General features: G+C 54.6%; 1 protein-coding gene across 1 annotated transcript in view; it reads right to left on the bottom strand.

The window, feature by feature from the left end:
• Positions 1 to 3,371: 3,371 nt before the first annotated feature.
• ncam3 (neural cell adhesion molecule 3) overlaps positions 3,372 to 14,582 on the bottom strand; it is a 44,276-nt gene continuing 33,065 nt past the window's right edge. Inside the window, exons 8-13 of the mRNA XM_059957458.1 lie at positions 14,092 to 14,256; positions 13,738 to 13,857; positions 10,689 to 10,813; positions 7,052 to 7,235; positions 6,302 to 6,500; positions 3,372 to 4,842 (exon numbers count right to left, since the gene is read on the bottom strand). Coding sequence (XP_059813441.1) covers positions 4,785 to 4,842; positions 6,302 to 6,500; positions 7,052 to 7,235; positions 10,689 to 10,813; positions 13,738 to 13,857; positions 14,092 to 14,256 — 851 coding nt within the window. The 3' untranslated portion in view covers positions 3,372 to 4,784. The remainder of the gene's footprint in view (positions 4,843 to 6,301; positions 6,501 to 7,051; positions 7,236 to 10,688; positions 10,814 to 13,737; positions 13,858 to 14,091; positions 14,257 to 14,582) is intronic.

Genomic DNA, 14,582 nt, shown 5'->3' on the forward strand with positions numbered 1-14,582 from the left:
TTGACATGCTATGAGACTCGCTAAAGTGGGTGTTACTAAGTACTGACCATACAGGGTGCCCAAACTTTTGCTTCGGGCCCTTTTCCTTTTTTATTATTTTGAAACTGTAAAAGATGGAAATAAAAAAGTAATCCTGCTTAAAATATTAAAGAAATGTGTCATCTTTAACTTCATGCCTTTTGGAAATCAGATCGCCTTTTACTTGCTTAGCTATTCACAGTAACAGGGTGCCCAAACTTTTTCATGCCGTGTACACGGTAGCTTCAGCTCCGAGTGCGTTGCTTCATGTAGTTGCACAGACACAACACAGAGGAATGAGGGGAGTGGAGGAAGAGTTTTCAAAGGGGTGGTGGGTACCAGAGGAGGCAGGTAATTGAACGGGAGGGCATGGATTAGGGCCACTTATACTGAGACACAGTGAAAAGTTTTTGTTTGTCTGGCGTCTGTGCTGTGGTTTATTAAACTTTGTAAAAGTATTCACAGAAACTCTGAATGGTACTTTAACTGTGACTTTACAGCATGTAAGGAGTCTGTACAAGTTATCGAGTGTCGGTTTGTTAATATCTAATGTCCGCGGGTAGCGGCTGGAACTTTCCCTTGGCCTCACCACACCAGTGGCTTCAAGATGTCTGTCGACGAGCACACGAGTTGTTTGGATGAAGGAAATCAGGCCGAGTTAGTGGATGAGAACAAAAGACCGAAGCGTTTGTCTCTGAGGGTCTCTTGCTACGCTTGTGGAATAAACCCCGGAATACTGAGGCACCTTTCCCTCGGTTCCTGGGACTCCAGCCAGACTGGAGAGCCACGACTGAAAGGAGTCTCGGACAGAACCAGGGTGGTTTCACGAGTCACAGTTCCGAGTCCCCCTGACGACAGCGATGATCAACTGGCGGCTGAGAATCATCAGCTCTCAAACCTTTGTAACTTACTCTGTAGTGTTGAGTGTGGTTTGTTTGTGCTTTCTGCTTTGTGATAATAAATTAGGCTGAAGTTACTCTTGTTGTGCTTCACATGTATTTCCAGATTCTGGTCTGTGTGTTTTGGGGCTGAACAGCCCGGCCCATTACACCACACTGACAGGTTAATCCGCCCATCAGCACTTCGAGGTGGCACAGAATGTAGCGTCACAGAGAGAGCGCAGGGCAGGCTGACGTTGAGGGGCAAGAAGGGGAGATCCAGAGTTCATCGTTCGAGTAGCAGAGGCCCGTTCTGATAAAGGTTGGACAGAGAGTCAGTATGTGCTGTCAGTGAAGCTCCCTCCACACTGTCCCATCACACACTCCCGGGGTCAGACAAAGAGTGAAGCTCCCTCCACACCGTCCCATCACACACTCCCGGGGTCAGACACAGAGTGAAGCTCCCTCCACACCGTCTCATCACACACTCCCGGGGTCAGACACAGAGTGAAGCTCCCTCCACACCGTCCCATCACACACTCCCGGGGTCAGACACAGAGTGAAGCTCCCTCCACACTGTCCCATCACACACTCCCGGGGTCAGACACAGAGTGAAACTCCCTCCACACCGTCCCATCACACACTCCCGGGGTCAGACACAGAGTGAAGCTCCCTCCACACCGTCCCCTCACACACTCCCGGGGTCAGACACAGAGTGAAGCTCCCTCCACACTGTCCCATCACACACTCCCGGGGTCAGACACAGAGTGAAACTCCCTCCACACCGTCCCATCACACACTCCCGGGGTCAGACACAGAGTGAAGCTCCCTCCACACCGTCCCCTCACACACTCCCGGGGTCAGACACAGAGTGAAGCTCCCTCCACACTGTCCCATCACACACTCCCAGGGTCAGACACAGAGTGAAACTCCCTCCACACCGTCCCATCACACACACCCGGGGTCAGACACAGGGTGAAACTCCCTCCACACCGTCCCATCACACACTGCCGGGGTCAGACACAGAGTGAAGTTCCCTCCACACCGTCCCATCACACACTCCTGGGGTCAGACACAGAGTGAAGTTCCCTCCACACCGTCCCCTCACACACTCCCGGGGTCAGACACAGAGTGAAACTCCCTCCACACCGTCCCATCACACACTCCCAGGGTCAGACACAGAGTGAAGTTCCCTCCACACTGTCCCATCACACACTCCCAGGGTCAGACACAGAGTGAAGTTCCCTCCACACTGTCCCATCACACACTCCCGGGGTCAGACAGAGTGAAGCTCCCTCCACACCGTCCCATCACACACTCCCGGGGTCAGACAGAGTGAAGCTCCCCCCACACCGTCCCATCACACACTCCCGGGGTCAGACACAGAGTGAAGCTCCCTCCACACCGTCCCATCACACACTCCCGGGGTCAGACACAGAGTGAAGCTCCCTCCACACCGTCCCATCACACACTCCCGGGGTCAGACACAGAGTGAAGCTCCCTCCACACCGTCCCATCACACACTGCCGGGGTCAGACACAGAGTGAAACTCCCTCCACACCGTCCCATCACACACTCCCGGGGTCAGACACAGAGTGAAGTTCCCTCCACACCGTCCCATCACACACTCCTGGGGTCAGACACAGAGTGAAGTTCCCTCCACACCGTCCCCTCACACACTCCCGGGGTCAGACACAGAGTGAAACTCCCTCCACACCGTCCCATCACACACTCCCAGGGTCAGACACAGAGTGAAGTTCCCTCCACACTGTCCCATAACACACTCCCAGGGTCAGACACAGAGTGAAGTTCCCTCCACACTGTCCCATCACACACTCCCGGGGTCAGACAGAGTGAAGCTCCCTCCACACCGTCCCATCACACACTCCCGGGGTCAGACAGAGTGAAGCTCCCTCCTCACCGTCCCATCACACACTCCCGGGGTCAGACAGAGTGAAGCTCCCCCACACCGTCCCATCACACACTCCCGGGGTCAGACACAGTGAAGCTCCCTCCACACCGTCCCATCACACACTCCCGGGGTCAGACAGAGTGAAGCTCCCTCCACACCGTCCCATCACACACTCCCGGGGTCAGACAGAGTGAAGCTCCCTCCACACTGTCCCATCACACACTCCCGGGGTCAGACACAGAGTGAAGCTCCCTCCACACCGTCCCATCACACACTCCCGGGGTCAGACACAGAGTGAAGCTCCCTCCACACCGTCCCCTCACACACTCCCGGGGTCAGACACAGAGTGAAGCTCCCTCCACACCGTCCCCTCACACACTCCCGGGGTCAGACACAGAGTGAAGCTCCCTCCACACCGTCCCATCACACACTCCCGGGGTCAGACACAGTGAAGCTCCCTCCACACTGTCCCATCACACACTCCCGGGGTCAGACACAACCTTTTGCGATGTTGCAGGCAATATAGTTTCCCCAAACAGAAAGGTCACACACATTGATGAATATAAACATCATTTATTTAAAAAAAGCAATTAAATACAAGGCACAACCAGGCTTAGGAATATAACAAGGAATGTCTTAAATTTCAAAGTCGAGAAATTTCAATCTCTCATGTCAGTATGGCAGTTCAAATGTTTAGCTGTTCTCAAACCTCCCATATCACTGACACAGCACCCTCTCTGCCGATGTCAAACTGCTTGGTCTGAGGTCTTTGCCCTCCCCTTCCTTGTTTGTATCCCACCCTCCACCACACACACGCACACGCACACTCACGCACACACACACATTTTCCCTCTGACTCCCTTGGACGTCCTGCTTCAGTTTTCATCTCCTCCAGCATTCCGGGAAAAAACATGTGGTTTTAATCAGTGGATTAGTTGGCCCCTGAATGAGGGGGAGAGGAAGAATCTGAGAGGATTTGGGTTGTTTTTGACATGACTGTGAAGTGTAATAAATTAGGGTTGGTCAGTGGGGTAGCACAGACTCAGAGGGCTGAAGGGCCTGTTTCTGTGCTGTAACCCATCAGAAACAAGCAAAGGAATAACAAGTTAAAAAAATAAATAGGTAATGGGTTTATAAAGCTGCTCAGATCTACAAACTCCAGTTCACATTCGTCAGAATCCAGAGACGTTGTCACTAAATACTTCCCAAAGAACCTTCCCGCAGCCCGCACAGATCATCAGGATTAGAGTGGATTCCGGAATGGTGAGAGGCTAGGGGAATGAAGGAGGTGGGAAAGGGGAGAAAGAGACACCCACACACACCAACCTCCATCTCATGACTTCCCAATATCAAACTTCCATGGAACGTTACGTTACCAACTTGTGCACAGTGAGATCCCGCAGGAAGACAGCACTAAGCCACGTGGGCGACAGTCAAATTTCAGCGAATTCCCCCCATGCTCTGTGCTTCTGTGACTCCTCTGGCTCCTACACCCCTCCACATCTCTGAGACTTCCTTCAGCCCTTATACCCCTCCCCTTCTCTGTGACCCCTTTCAGCCCCTACACCGCACCCCGTCACTGTGGCTCTCTGGCCCCTACACCCCTACCATCCCTGTGACCACCCCTCCTTCAGTCCCCATTCCTGTCTCTGTAACCCCCTTCCCCAAAATGTATATGTGACCCCCACTCTGGCTCCTACAACCCATGGAGTGTGGTGTGGGGCTGGGTTTGTTATTGAATCCCCTGACCGGTTTTGATTTCTGCTAAAGGGTCAGTGTGCCTCGATTGTAACAGGAGGGAGTCAATCCCTCGGTGAGAGTGAGCCTTCAGACCCTCAGGAGGCTGGGAGGGAGATGAGGGCTGCAGGATACGTGGGAATGAGTTACTCCAGACGTCTAGATGTCCAGTCGTCTGTGGGGTCTTCCTGTGCGTCTCCAGTTAGCTGGTGGGCTTTGGGGGGACGAGGAGGTGCCTGTTAGCAGTGCTTCGAGACCGTCGGCAGTGGTGCGCACCGGTCGGTGAAAGAGGTTGTCCTGACGGGTACAGAAAAATAGAGTGGCTGTGAGGAGGTGGCACTGGCCAGAGGAACGAGAGAGATGGAAAGGGAGAGAGGGAGAGGGAGAGGGAGAGGGAGAGGGAGAGGGAGAGGGAGAGGGAGAGGGAGAGGGAGAGGGAGAGGGAGAGGGAGAGGGAGAGGGAGAGAGAGAGAGAGAGAGAGAGAGAGAGAGGGATGAAAGGGGAGAGAAGGTGGGGAAATGATAGAGGTGGAGTGGTAGAGGGAAAGATGCAAGTGGAAGAAAGGGAGAGGGAAGGGAAGAAAGGGGGAAAGTGGAAGGGGAAAAGGGAGGAGGAGTGAGAAAGGGCGGGAAGGGTAAGATTGTTGTGAAGGAGAGAGAGGAAGAGTGGAGAAGGAGGAGGGAGAGAGAAGGGGAAGAGAGAGAGGGGAGAGGGAGAGATTGTGGTAGAGAAATGGGGAGAGAGGGGGCAAAGAAGGGAGGGGAATAACCACACACGATGTTTTAGAAACCACATCTTCCCCTGTCGTTGGCTTTCTGAGCCCATGAACCTGCCTTTCCACATTTGCACCATTTCATTCACTTTCTGTAGTTTAGTTATACCTGGTGCTGTAGTGCTGCCTGGGAAACCTCAACTTCCCAATGCGCGTCAGTGCCAATACACCTGATTCCCGGGGGGGAGGAGCATCGCCAACACGAAGAGATTAACAGGTAGAGGTGGAGGAGGAAGAGAAACCAAGAGGGTGGGGGTAAAGGAGGAGGGAAAGAGGGAAGACGAGGGAGATTGAGTCAGAGACGACAAGAGATAGAAAGAGTGACAGTGACAACAAGGGCAATAATTTAAAGAGATATAGAGGGAGAGAGTGCGACAGGAAGTGGGGTGTGAAAGAGTGAGGGAACGGACAGAGAGAGAAAGGGTGAGGGAGACAAGAGGGATATAGGGTGAAGAAATGGTGGGAAGAGCGAGTGAAAGAAAAATAGCAAGGGAAGGAGGGAAAGAGGACGTGGGAGAGATGGATAGACAGAGGGACGGAGGGAACAGAGTCAGGAACAGCTACTGTTCACACTCTAAGAAGATCAAGGGGAGGGAGGGCAGGAGGGCAAGAGAGCGGAAGAGGAGGAGGCAAGAGAGGGAGAGAGAGAAAGCAAAACCCAAGGAGATTAAGAATGTGTGAGAGAGAGAAAGTGGGTTTGGAGGGAGAGTATGAAAAGGAGTGGGAGAGGGTTTACAATGGAAGGATTATGGGGTAGTAAGAGGGGATTAGGGGGAGAAGAGGGTTAGGTGGGGTTGTGCTATAGAGGGGTAGAAAATAGAGAGAGGGAAAGAAAGGAGAAGAGGATAGAGAGCGAGACCAGGGAGAGGGAAGGCAGATGTGGACAAGTTGTGTCTCAGTTTCTCACTCCCTTGCCCCACCCTCTTAGTAACACAGCTCTCCAGTCTGCCGCACCCCCCACCCCCCCAACCCCGTCCACTCACCTGTCACTGGACTCATCGGCCTCGCGGTCCAGGCCCTTGCGTTCGATGTCGCCTCGCTCCAGCAGGCTGGCGGACAGGCACATGAGGATGCCACAGCGGCGGGTACGGTAGCACACGATGTCCACCAGCAGCAGGAGCGCCACAAAGATCACCAGAATGATGCCAACCACAGCAGCCGTGCCAACCCTCGGCTTTTGACCTGTCACAGGGAGGGAGAGCGGGGAGCGGGCAGGAAAAGGATCAAGGGCAAAGGTCAGACATGAGTCCACTCAAGGGTTGAGGGAGAAATGACGAGGGACAGGACGAAGGTAGGGTCAAGGGACGAGGGGAGGGATATGGGAGAGGATGTTGTTCAGGTGAAGGGTTGAGGAACAAGGTCAGGGTCAAGGTGAGGCAGATGATTGAGGGGCAATGGGAGGAGGTCAAAGACGAGTTCTGGATCAAGAGTGGAGGGAAGGGTGAAGGTCAACAGTCAAGGGGTGAAGATAAGTGTAAAGGATGAGGGGTAAAAGCGAAGCTGAGGGTCAAGGGGAGCTTAAGGGACAAGGGGCAGTGCAAAGGTCAAGGGATGAGAACCAGTGCAGGGGTCAGGGCTGACAGACCACGAGAAATCAGAAGGACAGGAGTCACCCAGAAAGCAGAAGATACCCTCATGATTTCTATCTCAGTTTGGAATGGAGGGGTGCAGGAGTCATGGGACAGGGTCAGAAGGTTGAGAGTGGTCAGAGGAAGTGACGATCTGCAACTCACCAACAGCAGCAGCGGGCGGTCTCAGAGGAATGGAGACATTCAGGTAGGTGGTCACCGAGCGACCAATACTGTTTTCTGCCTCGATCTCTAACTCATAGACTGAGCCCCAGTTCAGATTTTCCAGGAGATAGGAGTCGGAACTGGAATTATTCACCGTTACATTGCACCATTCATCAGCTTCATCCTGGGGACGGGGTCAGAGGCAGAGATACATCTCCAAACCTACTCAAAATCTTCCTTCCCCTACCCAGCCCCCCCCACCCCCGAGCAGCCCATCACACATCCCTCGGTCAGCCACAGAGTGAAGCTCCCTCCACACTGTCCCATCACACACTCCCAGGGTCAGACACAGAGTGAAACTCCCTCCTCACCGTCCCATCACACACTCCCAGGGTCAGACACAGAGTGAATCTCCCTCCACACTGTCCCATCACTCTCTCCCGGGGTCAGACACAGAGTGAAGCTCCCTCCTCACCGTCCCATCACACACTCCCAGGGTCAGACACAGAGTGAATCTCCCTCCACACTGTCCCATCACTCTCTCCCGGGGTCAGACACAGAGTGAAGCTCCCTCCACACCGTCCCACCACACACTCCCGGGGTCAGCCACAGAGTGAAAATCCTTCCACACCGTCCCATCACACACTCCCGGGGTCAGACACAGAGTGAATCTCCCTCCACACCGTCCCATCACACACTCCCGGGGTCAGACACAGAGTGAAGCTCCCTCCACACCGCCCCATCACACACTCCCGGGGTCAGACACAGGGTGAAGTTCCCTCCACACCGTCCCCTCACACACTCCCGGGGTCAGACACAGAGTGAAACTCCCTCCACACCGTCCCATCACACACTCCAGGGGTCAGACACAGAGTGAAGCTCCCTCCACACTGTCCCATCACACACTCCCAGGGTCAGACACAGAGTGAAGCTCCCTCCACACTGTCCCATCACACACTCCCAGGGTCAGACACAGAGTGAAGCTCCCTCCACACTGTCCCATCACACACTCCCAGGGTCAGACACAGAGTGAAGCTCCCTCCACACTGTCCCATCACACACTCCCGGGGTCAGACACAGAGTGAAACTCCTTCCACACCGTCCCATCACACACTCCTGGGGTCAGCCACAGAGTGAAACTCCTTCCACACCGTCCCATCACACACTCCTGGGATCAGACACAGAGTGAATCTCCCTCCACACTGTCCCATCACTCACTCCCGGGGTCAGACACAGAGTGAAGCTCCCTCCACACAGTCCCATCACACACTCCCAGGGTCAGACACAGAGTGAAGCTCCCTCCACACTGTCCCATCACACACTCCCAGGGTCAGACACAGAGTGAAGCTCCCTCCACACTGTCCCATCACACACTCCCAGGGTCAGACACAGAGTGAAGCTCCCTCCACACTGTCCCATCACACACTCCCAGGGTCAGCCACAGAGTGAAACTCCTTCCACACCGTCCCATCACACACTCCTGGGGTCAGGCACAGAGTGAAGCTCCCTCCACACAGTCCCATCACACACTCCCAGGGTCAGACACAGAGTGAAGCTCCCTCCACACTGTCCCATCACACACTCCCAGGGTCAGACACAGAGTGAAGCTCCCTCCACACTGTCCCATCACACACTCCCAGGGTCAGACACAGAGTGAAGCTCCCTCCACACTGTCCCATCACACACTCCCAGGGTCAGACACAGAGTGAAGCTCCTTCCACACCGTCCCATCACACACTCCCGGGGTCAGATACAGAGTGAAGCTCCCTCCACACCGTCCCATCACACACTCCCGGGGTCAGACACAGAGTGAATCTCCCTCCACACCGTCCCATCACACACTCCCGGGGTCAGATACAGAGTGAATCTCCCTCCACACCGTCCCATCACACACTCCTGGGGTCAGACACAGAGTGAATCTCCCTCCACACCGTCCCATCACACACTCCTGGGGTCAGACACAGAGTGAAGCTCTCTCCACACCGTCCCATCACAAACTCCTGGGGTCAGACACAGAGTGAAGCTCCCTCTGCACCGTCCCCTCAAACACTCCCAGGGTCAGACACAGAGTGAAGCTCCCTCCACACCGTCCCATCACACACTCCCGGGGTCAGACACAGAGTGAAGCTCCCTCCACACCGTCCAATCACACTCTCCCAGGGTCAGACACAGAGTGAAGCTCCCTCCACACCGTCCCATCACACACTCCCGGGGTCAGACACAGAGTGAAGCTCCCTCCACACCGTCCCATCACACACTCCCGGGGTCAGACACAGATTGAAGCTCCCTCCACACCATCCCATCACACACTCCCGGGGTCAGACACAGAGTGAAGCTCCCTCCACACCGTCTCATCACACACTCCCGGGGTCAGACACAGAGTGAAGCTCCCTCCACACCGTCCCATCACACACTCCCGGGGTCAGACACAGAGTGAATCTCCCTCCACACCGTCCCATCACACACTCCCGGGGTCAGATACAGAGTGAATCTCCCTCCACACCGTCCCATCACACACTCCTGGGGTCAGACACAGAGTGAATCTCCCTCCACACCGTCCCATCACACACTCCTGGGGTCAGACACAGAGTGAAGCTCTCTCCACACCGTCCCATCACACACTCCTGGGGTCAGACACAGAGTGAAGCTCCCTCTGCACCGTCCCCTCAAACACTCCCAGGGTCAGACACAGAGTGAAGCTCCCTCCACACCGTCCCATCACACACTCCCGGGGTCAGACACAGAGTGAAGCTCCCTCCACACCGTCCAATCACACTCTCCCAGGGTCAGACACAGAGTGAAGCTCCCTCCACACCGTCCCATCACACACTCCCGGGGTCAGACACAGAGTGAAGCTCCCTCCACACCGTCCCATCACACACTCCCGGGGTCAGACACAGATTGAAGCTCCCTCCACACCATCCCATCACACACTCCCGGGGTCAGACACAGAGTGAAGTTCCCTCCACACCGTCTCATCACACACTCCCGGGGTCAGACACAGAGTGAAGCTCCCTCCACACCGTCCCATCACACACTCCCAGGGTCAGACACAGAGTGAAGCTCCCTCCACACCGTCCCATCACACAGTCCCGGGGTCAGACACAGAGTGAAGCTCCCCCCACACCGTCCCATCACACACTCCCGGGGTCAGACACAGAGTGAATCTCCCTCCACACTGTTCCATCACACACTCCCGGGGTCAGACACAGAGTGAAGCTCCCTCCACACCGTCCCATCACACACTCCCGGGGTCAGACACAGAGTGAAGCTCCCTCCACACCGTCCAATCACACTCTCCCAGGGTCAGACACAGAGTGAAGCTCCCTCCACACCGTCCCATCACACACTCCCGGGGTCAGACACAGAGTGAAGCTCCCTCCACACCGTCCCATCACACACTCCCGGGGTCAGACACAGAGTGAAGCTCCCTCCACACCGTCCCATCACACACTCCCGGGGTCAGACACAGAGTGAAGCTCCCTCCGCACCGTCCCATCACACACTCCCGGGGTCAGACACAGAGTGAAACTCCCTCCACAACGTCTCATCACACACTCCCGGGGTCAGACACAGAGTGAAGCTCCCTCCACACAATCCCAGGGGCTGTTGTTTGTGAGTGATAGTAGCCACGTACTTCCTTGTATCTGATGAAGTGCCGTAGAACTGGGCTCCCTCCATTCTCCACGTCCTTGAAGAATATCCGGATAGCATTGCCTGTGCTTTCATTACTGGTGGAGACGTTGGGCCTGTCTGGTTCCCCTGTGGGAACAACGAACATTTTTTCATTGGTCCTGTCCCATGGAACAAAGGATCAGGCCTTCCCTCCCATCTGCCTGCTACTGGCTCTCTAATGCAGCTCTCCCGTCAGCCATTATATTCTCAACCCCCCTCCCCCGACTCCCTCTCCCCTTTCAGAAACTCCTACCCAGTCTCCTCACAAAACCTCTTTTGGTAATCAAGAATGAGAGGGCACATGTTCAGCTTGTAGAGGTTCACTTGTGTCAGGGGGTCCTGATTGTCGAGACCCTCAGACTCCTCCCTCACCAAATTCAATTTATTCCATCCCAAACTTCTCTTTCTTTCAAATGCCTCGACTCATCCTCCCCTGGACCTGCAAGCAGACCCCCTCCCCAGCTACTTCCGGACGAGAGCCCCTCCTTCCCTGGGGAACATCCCGTGGAAACCCCGTCATGCCACTCTACCCCATCTCCATTTTGGAGAAAGGGCCAGCATCCTCTGTCCCATCCCCATCTGAAGCCTTCCCAGCACCACTCTACAACCCGTGTCCTCAGTGTTATTTTATATTTCCACAGTTTGTCTTCTATTGCACACTGGTTGCCAGTTTGTATCTGTGGACGTAGTGTTCATAAAATTCTATAGTATTTACTGTTTTCCTGCAAATCCTGGTAAGAAAATAAATCTCAAGGTAGTATATGGTAACATTTGAGAATAGATCTACCTTGATCTTTGGTTCCCTACCAGAGGGGAGAAGACTGTCTATCTATCCTCACGGAGGGAGATATGGATGGAGGAATCTATTCCTCTTCTCCGTAAGCCTCTCAGCCTCCTTCGCTCCAGGGAAAGCATATCCGATCTCTCCCCATAACCAGAGTCCTCCAGCCCGGGCAGCGTCTTTAGGGAGGGTGCGGAGGAGATTTACGAGGATGCTGCCTGGATTAGACAGCCTGTCGTATGAGGATAGGTTGAGGGAGCGAGGCCTTTTCTCACTGGGTGATGAGAGGTGACTTGATAGAGGCGTACATGATCATAGGAGGGGTAGAGCAATTGGACAGTCAGAGACTTTTTCTTTGGAGAAAATAGCTAATATGAAGGACAGTATTTTAAGCTGATTGGAGGGAAGTATAGCTGATATGTTAAAGATTTGTTTTACACAGAGAGTGGTGGGTGTGTGGAACACACTACCGGGGAGGTGGCAGAGGCTGACACATTAGGGATATTGAAGAGACACTTAGACACATGGCAGAAAGAGAAAAGGGAGGCAGGGTGAGATTGATCTTCGAGTAGGGTGAAAGGTTAATACAACATTGTGGGCTGGGGGCCTGTTGTGCTGTACTTTTCTCTGTGGATGGAGCATCTGGGTGGAACTGTAGGAAGATGGTGTTTAGTGTGAAGAGAGTGAAGAATGGCTTTCTCGTAGGGGTTCACTTTGGTCTCTTCCCACTATAGGAAGATGCAGAGGAGATTTACAAAGATGTTGCCAGGACTCCACAGACTAAGTTATGGAGAGAGGTAGGGCAGTTTGGGACTTTGTTCACTGGAGTTTGGGTGACCTTCTAGAGGTATATAAAATCATGGGGGGCATAGACAGGGAGAAAGCTCACAGCCATTTTCCTCAGGGGTGGGGAATTGAGAGTTAGAGGACACAAGTTCACCTGGTAGACATGAACTTGGGCCGGGGGAACTGACATCGACTTACACCCTTTTCTTCCACCCCCCCCAGAACCCCCAGAGATTCTGTCAATTGGGACAGCAGGGCAAATCCATTTGTCCCTTGTTTCATGCTCGATCGTTGCCCCAACAGCCACAAATCTAGCCGTGCCCTTCTCAGATCCACTCAGTGATGAGAGGTCCCCAGGTGGGGGGAGTTCCAGTCTCTAGATGATGAGGGTACACCCCCAATCCTGAATGGTGAGCGCAACACCCCCTCCCCATTTCAGGACCTCCTCTCTTGAAACTTCCCAGTCCAGCAGAGGTTTTCCCCTTCCTCTTTCCCCTGGTGGGATCTTGCTGTGCACAACAGCAAAAGGGGGAGTGTCCATTTAATTTTATTTCACCGTTCTCTCCCTCGACTGCCCCTTCCCACTTCCCCAAAATTCACCCAATCACAGCAGGCGAGAAGATGGGAAGTGAGCAAAGTGGAATGGAACGCTACCTCCTATTGGACGGGCCGCAGATGACATCACCGGACATAATGGGAGCGATCACATGATGACGAGATGGTGGATGAACCATGGTGATGGTTACATGGAGGAGAGAGCAGCAGTGAAAGAGTTACTGGGCAATGCATGGCCAGCGGTAATAAAATATACAAATAAATAAATGTACAAAATACTAACAACTTTAAAAAGAATGAAAAAGCAAAGGTTAGCCCCAAGAGACCTGTGGGAGACCACTCTGTCCATCCAGCCACTACTGGACCACTGATTCAGCTCTCCCAGCAGCCCCTGTTCACTCTGCTTCTTGCAACCTCTCCCCACTTTGGGCAGCTCGTATTCAATCTCCCTCTGCCCCCCACCCCTTGCAAACGTATCTTGGAGCAAATCAACTCCACACCCCCACCTCTCTACCTCTTCTCTCTCCACCCCAACTCTCCCTAACCACTCCTCCCCCTACTCTCACTATACCCATTCCCTCACTCTCACAACCCCTTCTCTCTCCCTCTTCCTATCCCCTTTTCTTCCCCACTGTCTACCCCCTTCTCTCTCTCCCCCACTCTCACTACCCCTTTTCTCTCCCTCTTCCTATCCCCTTTTCTTCCCCACTCTGTCTACCCCTTCTCTCTCTCCCACTGTCCCTACCCCCTTCTCTCTCTCCCTCACTCTCTCTACCCCTTCTTTCTCTCTCCCACTGTCCCTACCCCATTCTCTCCGTGTGGGTCTGAATCTGTGCCAAGTCCCCCCCCACCCCTCTACCCGCGGACATTTCTGCTGGAATCCACTCACGGCTCGAGAGCGTCCTGGCCGAAACGATGTCGGAATAATTGCCGTCGCCTCTGCCGTTGATGGCGGACACGCGGAACTGGTACGGAGTGTAGGGCTGCAATCCAGTGACGAGGTAGGATTCTGGGGCAGAGGGAGAGGGAGAGAGGCAGGATGGGTTTCACAGCTTGTCTTCCATGGATTACAGAAAGTGTGGCACAGTAGATATAACTGATCCCTGCACACAGAAATCCACAGGCGCCAATGGAAATGAATAAACTGTCGATGTTTCAGGCGGAGACCCTTCATCAGGCCTCTCCTAACCTGACATTTCCCCCCTCCCCGCCACTCTCCCGCCCTCCGATTCCCCTGGCCTACCGTTGTCGATTCGTGCCCGGTTCCATTCCCAGCTGGAGTCCGGCCTCCACTCCAGCCAGTATCCCAGGACGGGGATGCCGCTGTCCTCCCTGGGCGGGTCGAAGGCCACCCGGACAGTGGTGGAGTGTGGCTCCGCCCTCAGCTGCCGCGGGATGCCCGGAAACCCTGCAGAGGGGAAACGGGAGGCGGAGGGTTCAGTGGGAGCAGAGTGGAATTGGGTGGGCGCCTGGGAGGAGGGAGGGAGGGAGGGAGAGAGGGTTGGGAGCCTCCCGCAGCAGAGGTGGGGTGCAGGCAAGAGGTGCCTTCACTGACGGAGATGTGGGGGCATACAGGAGGGAGGGGCAGCCGAGAAGAGGCCTCCCCTCGATGGAGTAGGAGGGGAGGGGTCGGAGGGACCTGGAGAGACTCTTCTGGAGATCCCGGGTTCCATCACCACCCTGCTGTCTGTGTGGAGTCTGCCCACTCTTCCTGTGATCCTGAGGGGTGGGGGG

Source organism: Hypanus sabinus, assembly GCF_030144855.1.
Source record: "Hypanus sabinus isolate sHypSab1 chromosome 1 unlocalized genomic scaffold, sHypSab1.hap1 SUPER_1_unloc_6, whole genome shotgun sequence".
Classification (NCBI taxonomy): Eukaryota; Metazoa; Chordata; class Chondrichthyes; order Myliobatiformes; family Dasyatidae; genus Hypanus; species Hypanus sabinus.